General features: G+C 35.9%; 1 protein-coding gene across 1 annotated transcript; it reads left to right on the top strand.

Annotated features, from left to right (window-relative positions):
• The first annotated feature begins 467 nt into the window (after window positions 1-467).
• LOC116410893 (complement C1q and tumor necrosis factor-related protein 9-like) lies at window positions 468-3,303 on the top strand. The gene is made up of 2 exons (XM_031902437.1): window positions 468-1,037; window positions 1,860-3,303. Exons 1-2 carry the CDS (start codon window positions 479-481, stop codon window positions 2,756-2,758), a joined length of 1,458 nt encoding a protein of 485 aa, XP_031758297.1. The 5' UTR covers window positions 468-478; the 3' UTR covers window positions 2,759-3,303.
• The last annotated feature ends 7,787 nt before the right edge of the window (window positions 3,304-11,090 follow it).

Below are 11,090 nucleotides of genomic sequence, written 5' to 3'. Positions count from 1 at the left end.
AAAAGGTGTAATAATGATCAATATAAATAGAGTGACATGGTGGGATATGGTGAGCAATCTGATTGAGATAGTGTATCTAGAAGAAATGGTGCCATCTGTATATATAATAATGTTTACATTTGCTTTCATCCATGTGAATTGTCTGATATATTCCATGCCATCTACTAACCTTCAATTTTATGCACAAAGAAATGATATTGAATATTATACTAAAGAAACGTTATGTTATCTAAGGAAATCTAGCCAAGCATAATGTTAAAAAGATAAGCAATGTAATCCTATAAAGGTATCCAGTTTGTATGGTTTCTTCCATTGCCTGCCCATTTACATTATTAACAGCATAAAATGTTTATGGTTTGAAACAATATTCCATAAGTGTTTTGGGGTATATGCTGTGCCTTTTGAATGTTATAACTTTTATGTGACAGAATGCTGTTCCTTGTACTTTACAGGCATGTTATCTATTCTGCTAATACTAATGTCTAGTCCATGCGGTCCACTGAGAAGTTCAGCAATTGTCAGCCTGACATCTAGCCCACTGTTTACAATGGATGCACTCAGTGGCGCTGAAACACAGGAAGCTGAACAAGCTTTTACTGTTCTCCTCAATGTAAGCCATGGGACAGCTGAAAGTGATACAGTCACAGATGGCGGGGCTCAAGAAAGTTTCCAGGTTGCTGTAACATCTACACTAACCCCTGTTTCACACAATGTAGCAGATGGAGTGGAAAATAATATTAAAGCACAGGAGCTAATTACAACAAATACTGATCCCAAGCAGCTAATTAGTTTTGATGTATTCAACATTACTAACAGTGAGAATGTTCTTTCTACGCAAGATAGTACTTCCAAAGAGATAGGGAACAATGCAACCGTAATCCCATTACTAGTGACTAACAAAGCCCCTCCGTATGATGACCAGCTAGATTCTTTCTTGGAAATACCAGTGGAAAACAATACAACAGGGAAACAGTGCTTCTGTAATATTCCAGGACCCAAAGGACAAAAAGGAGACAAAGGTGAAAGAGGGGATCCAGGTAATTTTACCTGCTAATGCCTTTGCTCACATATCATCCTTCTTTAGTCTTTGATAGATAAGAATTACAGTATGTCACAGTCTCCTGAGCACATGGGAATTTTTAGATTTGTACTTATCTAAAGAATATATAAAAGGTGGATATTCATGTACAGAAGATCAACTTTACTAAAATGAAGAAAATGTTTTCTTGCTTAACCTTTAATAGTAAGACCAACAGGTGTGCATTGCAATTCCTGACACTATATAGAAAATAAATTTCTATACTTGAATTTGTCAACTTCAAATATGTAACTATATATATATATGGTTGTATATAAATACTCACATATGCTGCACAGATTTACACACATACACAGAATCTGATCAGTTATTTGGAAAGTTCATTCAAATACAATGCACTTGACATATACTTTGCAAAGCTGCATTAAGATTGGGTAGATTTTTGGCATCGTGTTTACTTCCTAAACCTCATTGATATAATAATATATAATGGTACAAGTGTTTATTTATATGACACCTTCAGTGTGTATAATGCAAAACAGACAAAACAGAGGATAAGAATGTAGAAACAGTTGAAAAAAAATCAATCAAAGGAGGAATTGTGATGGAGGAGTTGTGTATGGGGTTAGTAGGGCATTAGGTCAATGAAGAACTTGCAATAGACTAAAATGTGGAGATCTTACAAGACTTGCCTTTTTTATTCTGTTTGACCTTCTTGTCTATATTAGTAACCTCTCTTTACCAAACCTCACAAAAACACTTTACAGCAATCAATTTTTAATCATCCGCATATATATAAAGCCTTTTTATTTTATTCTAGGTGAACCTGGAATAGTTGGTGAAAAAGGACCTCAAGGCCTAGAAGGACCTAAGGGTAATCATGGGCAGAAGGGTTCCAAAGGAGATCAAGGTCACAAGGGATGGAAAGGTGATGCAGGAGACATAGGTGCTGTTGGTCCAAAAGGTGAACCGGGGGACATTTGTCCATTTTGTGGAAAGGGTGATAAGGGAAACAAAGGCATGGATGGTGTAAATGGATTAAAAGGTCATAAGGGTGAACTTGGAGAAAAGGGTATAAAGGGAGATGAGGGACCTAAGGGGAACAATGGAGAAAAGGGAACCAAGGGTGCAGAAGGCCCAAAAGGGGAGCCTGGAGAAGTTGGGCAAAAAGGATCAGTGGGACAACAAGGTCCTGTTGGACCCAAAGGTGACCGTGGAAGTCCTGGATCTTTGGGGCCCCAAGGATACCAAGGACAAACAGGAATGCCAGGAATAAAGGGTGAAAAGGGACAAAAAGGAGTATGTGCTGGACATGAAAACATAGCATTTTCAGTGGGCCTTGGACAGCAAAGGAATGCTTTATTACCTGGATACCCAATAAAGTTTGAGAAGGTTTTTGTCAATGAAAATAAACCATACAATATCAATTCAGGTATATTCATTGCCAGTATTGATGGTGTCTATTTTTTCACATACCACTTAAGTTTAAGACATAAATCTGTTAGCGTTGGCCTGTTTCGCAATGGCAATATAGTTCAACAGACACAAACAAGGAATTATGAACCTAACATTGGCCAAGCATCAGGATCTCTGCTAATTCATCTTAAAGAAGATGATGAAATTTGGCTTCAGGTTTTAAATAAACAAAATGGCTTGTTTCCTGATGAAACAACTGACTCAATATTTTTAGGTTTCTTATTATTTCACTTTGAAGACTAGAACATTTCTAGTATCCTTCTAATGTTAAACATATGTTTACTTATTGCTTTTGAGACATGGTAAAACTCAAATGATAACATTATGGCAAATATAAAATTAAGAGGACACAATCTAAAAAACTGTAATTTACAGGATTTTCTTCTGGATTATTGTCAAAATAAATGTCTTGCAAACAATCTTCTGTAACAGCTCATTAGTATATGAATATGCATTATGGATATACGGCATAATTCTATGCAAATAAATGCATAGACTCATAAATGAAATGATCATGCATGATTAGGTGTAATTATCAAATTGTGTATAGCCTTTTTAATGTCTGCATCACTTACATATGTATTTCTCTTTACTCAATGAGAACCAAAATGTTCTTGCATGTGGACCACACTTTGAGCTCAACTGATGTAAGCAACAAGAAGAGTCAGCAGAATAAGGGCAAGTGATTTTGCTTTTAAATTGTATAAAATACAGATTTTGTTTCACTTTAGAGTCTTTGATAAGTGGGAGATTTATGAATACTGTCCTGAATTATCAACCATAAAATAAATAATAGCAAATAAAATATATTTTTATAAAAAAAAAACTGTATTGTGTTTGGAAATATTTGCTTTTGTGTTGACTTCTGTTGAATTGTTGACTTGCTTCCCTATTGGGCCTTAGATTCAAAAATATCACTCTAACATATAGCATGAATAATAAATGGTTTTGGTGTAGGGCCACTTTAATAGCCACAGACAAGGGATGTCGAAGCCACAGCTCAAGCTATTGCTGATATTCAACTGAAAACATTATGGCAAATATACTGTATAAAATTTAGAGAGCACAATCTAAAAAAAAGGCAATTTACAGGAAGTACAAAAGACCTAAAATATTGAAAATAGAGTAATGTATTATTCCTGTGTTATTGCAGTGGAACGTTGTTTCTATTTTAAATGTATATTTAAATATAAATGTTTTTTCCTGTTGAATCAGTTCTCAGTTGAAAGAGCGTGCATACACATATGTAAGATTAGCTATAAGGAGCAGAATATAAAGCAGATTAGCAGATAACTAATATAAACACTCTCCATAATTTAGTGTATAAATTCTCGTACATTATCACAGTCAGTGACTAGAGGCCTTATATTCTTTTCAGGTCCTTTGCATTAATTGGAATAGCTGATGAATAAAAGAGTAACCTGTTGCTTCTATATAATGGCTGCATTTCAACACAAAATTCTACAAATAATTATATGAGTTATATGATTTTTTCCTGTGGTATTTTTCTTTGAAGAGTCTCATGTGTTTTTAGCATGTGTGTTTAGCACAGTAGTCAAGGTGAAATAAAATGCACTGAGATGGAAAATATGTTTTGTTAAGAAGTAAGGGTTATTTTTATTTTCCTTTAACTAAACATTAACATATAGGAGATAAAGCACCATATGCACCATATGCTCTGCATACAGTACAGGCTTGATAAAGGGCTGGAGTGAAGCCCGAAACGTTGCCTTTGGCACTTGAGTCACATTTTTCAAAACAACCGGAGTGCTGCTGTTTTCATCATTTTTGTATTTATTTGCCTGGGCATTGGGTACAGCGTGCACCTGGGGCTGCAAGAAGCTATTTTCACTGTGTAAGCAAATGTTAACTGATTCTGTTTGCTCTGCATACAGTATTCCCCTTGATATTATCGAGTAGGAGCTAAATTATAACATGTTATTGTTTAGGCACTCACTTCAAACATTAGTAAAATGCACTCTTTATTTTCAGCCTAATGCCTGCCTAAGGTGTTAACTACAGGACTTCTTTGAGCCCAAGCGAGCTGCGCACCATACCTTGCATCTAATGCACTACTCTAAGCACAACTAACAGAGATAGAAGAGTGTTCCCTGCCAGGAGAGCCGGTAGGCACAATTACTACATGACTTACCTTTAAAAAGGCTACATTTGTGCCTAATAATGTCCCTAGCACTTTTGATGCTAATTGTAAATGAGCCCTTTACATTTTACCCTGCTTGCTGCGGACTCACTGAGTCAAACAACAAAGCAATGTTTTTAATAACAAACTAGAAATACACACGAGAATATCTGAACAGAAATATAAATAATAGAATAACAGTATCAATTAAAATGTAGCCTTAAACAAAACTCTTTGATTGCTGATCTTAACTGACCCTATCTGTAGTATAGAGCTCCATGTAACTAATAGGGTCACTGATTAGCAGTAGGGAAGTCATGCAGTAGATGTCACTACAGGTAAAAATATGACCCTCTTTGTCAATATATAGATAATATACTGGTATCTGTGCATCTATGTGCAATACTTACAGTCAGCTATACAACCAGCTAGGCTTATTAATAACCATTCAGATGGTGTGCATTGCATGACTGCAGAGAAACCAACGCATTCTGCAACTTACAGCACATAAGGCAATATGTAATAAAAAATATGAACGGAATAAAATTTTTCAAATATCAAAAAATAACGTTTCACATTTTGCAGTGTAGTAAGTTACCAACACTTTGGGGCAGATTTATCAAAACACGAGTTCGAATCCCGAATGGGAAAAATTTGAATTGGAAACGAAAATTTCTGAAGATCGCAAATATCTCGAAAATGCTTACAAAAAAATCGTATTAGTCACGATAATATTGTATTGGTGATCCAAAAGTCACAAAATTTTCGTACGGAACAATTGTAAACAGCGACAGAGCCTTTCCGAATTTTTCAGAAAGTCGCGCAGGTGCGGAAAAATCGGCATAAACATGCTCGGAGCGTTCGCATTCGTGTCTTGATAAATCTCCCCCTCTGTATTGCATTGCATTGCAAGGTTTAATTTAGCATTGCACATTTTTAATTGCGCATTGGTGCTTTTTCACTAAAGGGTTTCATTGAGCTCATTGTGTACTAACATAAAAGATAGAGCAAACAATATTTTGTCATTTAGCAGTCACAATGAGTTCACAAGGAAATATTAACTGTGTGCATTGGAAACATTATTCCCTGTACATAATAGGGAAAGTATTTTAATTTTTTGCGTATTAATCGATGGTCTGTAGTTTGGTTAAGTATCACACATTGAACCTCTACTAATCTGCTAAGTACTGTATAATGTGCATTCACTCCTAAAGTCACGTAACTGACAGCAGCCCAGAGCATGGTGTGAAAGCGCTGTAGGCAAGAAAGTTTTCTTCAGTAGAGTGGGGTGGTATAGAAAATCAAAACATTAGATATAACATTGTTTACTTCCCCTTTAAAGATTGTTTAAAAAAACTGATATAATAATGAATAATGAATAAATTATGAAGTAACAATATCTTATTAAATGTGTTTACTTAAAGGCCCCAATAAGATCCCAATACCTTCATCACATTCTATCAGAGTAACCTTATTTGGGTTTATATTTGCTTTACTGCCTTGTGATACATCTGTCTCACAATATTAATTCCCAATACACAAATCAATATAAATACATATTTTTTATAAACGTTAATGCACTTTTTTGTGTAAAATGATTTTTTGTGGAAATGTACAAAAGATAAACATAATAAGACAATCATAAATGTAACATCTACAGACATAAAAGGAAGCAATATAGAGAACTATTACTATTGAAGTGTCAGTGTTTTCAAGTTACGAGCAAAGGTATGGCCAATAGGGAGGGTAAGTGCAGAATGTTCCTGCAAGGGTAGGGAACTTACAACCCACACATTGCTTCACACTACAATTTTAATCTTACCCATTAAAACAAGATGTTGGATTCTTAAATTTTCCCTTGCTATCCCTCCTTCATGTTAAAAGCAGCTTGGTGATGATGGGAACCAATGGTCAAGTAGACATTAGTTGGCTAGGAACCTAAACCTGAAGATGATGACCAGATAAAAGAAGTGATAAAAATTCTCATTAGGATCATGAATAGTTAAAATCTTATTCAGTGAATAAACACTCATGCTAGTCAATATACTGCTTTTTCTATCTTTCTATCTTTAAAGTGATACTGACTCTAAAAACTACTGTTCAATATATTAATGTACATTAAAAGTTACCTATAGGTCATGTTGATTGTTTTTCACTGATAGGGCTCCTTTTGTAAGCACTTGTTACTTGCAGTTCCTAAACCTGACTGTTTTACCGGCCAAGGCTGTCCCTTCTCAATGTCAGCTATAGCTTCTACTGTGAGTGGACTACTGCTGCACAAATACATATACAGTACTTATACTTAGCTTAGGGAACAAGGGGACTGCAACACTAACAGGAGGTGCTTTGTTACCCATGGAAAATTACGCACCCTCTGGGACACAAAGCACCTGAAAAAAAATTGTTTTGATGCAAGTCTGAATTGCTTCTTGTATAAAATTTTGTAATCATGATTCACACCAATACAAAGGAATTTCTGGGCAGGGTCATATTGGGGGGGTGCAGGGCCCACCGAGGCTTCTGCCCCAGGGGCTCTGCACCCCCCAAGGTGCTGCGGCCCCATCCCCTGTGCCCCTAAACCCCCGCAGAAGCCTCTGCCACCACCCGTCCTCCCCTGAGCACAAAACTTACTTTTAACGCATTAAGGGAGGGACACGGTTGGCCAGGGGAGCAGCGAAAGGATCGGATCTAGCGGCCCAGTCCGACCCTGTTTTTGGGGGTGCAAGATTTCCACTGGGCAATAAAGTGCCCACTTTTGATCAAGTGTTTATTATTGAGACTGGCACTAACTTGCACCAGTGCAGCTGCATAGAAACCAATCAGATCTTTGCTTTCTTCGCTTTCATTTTTCCGACTGAAAGTAGATTGATCAAAAAAATTACTGATTGGTTGCTATGTGCAACTGCATTGGTGCAGTGACACCTAGGGGGAGATTAATTAAGACACGAACGCTCCGAGCGTAGTTTTTGTCGTTTTTTTCGCGGTTGACTTTTTCGTATGCCTGTGCGACTTTTTCGTACGCTTGCACAATTTTCAGGTACGCTTGTGCGAAAAATTTGGAAAGGTTCTGCCGCTGTTTACAATCGTTTGGTACGAAAATTTAGTGACTTTTTTTTCTCTCGATTTTTTCGTAAGCATTTCCGTGATATTTGCGATCTTCTGCAATTATCGTATCCAATCCGAATTTTTCCCATTCGGGATTCGATCTTGTGTTTTAATGAATTGGCCCCCTAATGTGTCCTTAATGAACCATTTGATTGCTTTTTATGATAAGGTAGCAAGTAGTTAGACAGTGGGATTGCAGTAGATGTGATACCACACTTTTTCTGCCAAAGTCTGTTAAGCACAATTAACATAAAACCATTTTTCTTACATATTCCTTTTTTCATGCTAGTGATTTGGAGAGAACGCTGGACAGAGCACTGCAGAAACAGAGCCAACAAATTAGCATTTCCTCAAATTTCACCCAAATTCTTATCACTCTTAAAAACACTCATCCAATCACAGTCCTTCTGTTGATACCCCTGATCTCACTGGCTACAGAAAAAGTGACGAATGCAATTAAATAGATTGCATTTTGCTAAAGATCATAATGGATGCTCCAATGTACCTTTTAAGGATTGTATTTATGACACACAGCAAAGGAATAAGGTAAGGGATACTGGCTGCACCTTTGATTTGTTACACTCAGCTCTCACATTCAAGGCATTTAAAGAATGCAGGTAGTAGAGTAATTAGCATAAAAATAGGCACATTATATGAAACAAATGGTGAATGTAAAATGCAAAAGTACGATAGGCTATCTAATAATAACTAGGCAATTCGTTTTTTCAGACAAGAAATGAATATTTGCATATAGATTATATTAATATAAATCAACAGCCAACACTTGCATGCAGAGTGGAAATACAATACTAAGAATGCTTTTTAAAAAGATTATTTATATATACATGGAAATATATATTGTACAACTATCTGTCTATTTCTGTAGAGCATGAGATTAAAGGTAATGCACTAATAGAATTCATGATAAATCACACGTTTATTAGATGTGGATGAATTCCTCAGTCACTGCCGAGATCTTCTTCAATCCTCAGTGGTAGTAAAAAGTTGATCCATTTTAATAACTCTGAGTTTGAGAAAACTTCCTATGGGTATGATGTATTTAATCTTCTGTGGCACATTGTGCTAACAACTACATCCCATCAGTGCCCTATTTTTAGCATTATTTTTCCCTATTTTAGCTATCACAAATGTATTGTATGTAATTTTTGTGCATATTTTATCAAATTCACTGAGCTTCTTCCCCCATAATTGCAGATTTGAGTTTTGCCTCAACCTCAGTATATTCTCTTTGACTTCTCAAGACACCACTGCTGAGCCAGATAGAAGCATTAAAGGAGATATTTTGTTTATTCTCTAAGACAATTACTTACCACAAAACAAATCAATTTCCTTCTGAATTCTAAATAGAACAAGGTAGCTGCTGGTCACTGCTGAGGAAGCAAATGATCAGCACTATTGTAAAGCTTGCCGCATCCTAAGGGGTTAAGGTATATACATTTTCTACACATTCACCTCAGCACATATATTTCATTCTCTCTTAGCATGAGAATAACCCTTGGAATAGGACCCCAGCCCTGGCTAATTTAAAGCAGTTAAGATGATACTTACTCCCAACAGCCGTGACTCTGACTATTGCATGAGTGGTGGGATATTTACAATGACAAGGTTTGTTCTCAGCCATGACTGCATTTAAAAGCTTCTGGTCAAAAGAGGAGTCAATTGAATGGAAATCACATCCTGCACTTTGCTAGTTCTCCAGTTCCTAGAAACAGAGAGTATTTAGACCTGTGCTCTTGCACTTTATGGGTATTGTTTCTTTTGAAAGCCATAATGGCATTAACGTATTTCATGGTGCATGTCATTGTGATATTGATCATGCACACTTCCTTCATTTGTATGTGCCATTGACCAGACAAAACTGCCTTTATGGCTGCAACTTTAAGAATGATCATATGTTGAGTGCAGGGGCACTCAACATATAAAATAAATGGTTTTATATAAATTAGTAGCTATTTATGCTGATCCTTAACAGAATTAGATACATTGCAATGGACATGTTGTTTTACTCAACTATATAAGATTGCTACTGTTGAATGTATATTTTATGAGCTATAGATGGTATGTGAAAATCTGCAATAATATGGGATAGTGACAAATGTTAAATACAGTAATAAACTCTACAATAGGAAACGATAAGTTATAAAGCCATAATGAAAAGTAATGAAAAGGCTACATACTCATAACCTGTTGATAATGAAAGTTTCTCTTTTACAACCACAGAGATTCACAGTTTGAGCTGACAACCTCCTAACATATACTCTATTACCTTCATCAAATTATAATGAAAATATGTTTTAGCATCCCAATAAGTGTGAAATTATTGCTGTTAAACTGGACCTTTGCTTAGGCAGCTGTAACAGCTTACGAATGAAAAATGCTAGAAAGTATGGTAATAGTTATTGCATATAAATATGAAAAAGCCCAACAGCTATTTGGGGATTTTCCTTGGAATATGACCTCAATAGCCAAAAGCAAAACAAACATATATTTGATTACATTTTTATATAGCATCACAAAATATTTTATAGAAAGAGCAAAATCACACAAGGGCTAAAATAAATCCAGTAACACAAAGAACTAAGACAAATGCCAGAAAGGTGCCTAACAAAATACCTTACAGGATGTTTAGGATAAGAGACACACCAAAAATAAAGAAAATATGTGGGTGTATTGCTCTGAGTGTTACCTTTAAAATTGGTTTTGTGAAGGACTGTATAAACTAATAAAAATCTCATAGGTTAGAGATATGAGACTAAGCAGAACAAATTTGTCATTGCTTCCGTCAGCTTTAGATATTGCTAGAATAGACCATTGGATGAACTGAGGTGACCATTCTATGAATGAGGTGAACATAAGGATCAAGTGTGATTGGACTGGGAGAAAATACAGATTATTCATAAAAGGTGTAAATAGAAAAAGTAGAAATGTATATTACCAGGTGGTGCAAACTTCAGTTATAGTGGTCAAGGGACTAGGATTAAAAGATAATATGTTATTGGCCAAAAGAATCTGTGAGCCTAGTCTCTAGCATGTGCCATTTATCATTGTTTTTCCTTAGAAAGATAGGGAAATATATGGTGTTTATGCCTGGTAGGAAAATGGATTTTGATTGGTAATATGGCTTTAGATGGTGATAACCCATACTATTTGAAATAGAAATGCTACTTCTGTCTGAACAGAAGAGGTAATGAAAAGGATTGGTGTCATCTGCATAGAGGTGGTAAGAGTAACCAAAGCAGGCGATGAGGTCACCAAGAGACAGAATATAAACAGAGGAGAAGCAGACACAGGACAGACCCTTGGGATACT

This window comes from Xenopus tropicalis, chromosome 5 (assembly GCF_000004195.4).
Source record: "Xenopus tropicalis strain Nigerian chromosome 5, UCB_Xtro_10.0, whole genome shotgun sequence".
Classification (NCBI taxonomy): Eukaryota; Metazoa; Chordata; class Amphibia; order Anura; family Pipidae; genus Xenopus; species Xenopus tropicalis.
The sequence above is the reverse complement of the archived record's forward strand: the minus strand, read 5'-3'. Positions and strand labels throughout refer to the sequence as shown.

Excerpts from the sequence above, each read along its gene's own strand:
- LOC116410893 (XM_031902437.1), top strand. The coding sequence starts at position 479 with ATGTCTAGTCCATGCGGTCCACTGAGAAGTTCAGCAATTGTCAGCCTG. Across the intron at positions 1,038-1,859 it reads AGGTGAAAGAGGGGATCCAG|GTGAACCTGGAATAGTTGGT; the intron begins GTAATTTTACCT and ends ATTTTATTCTAG.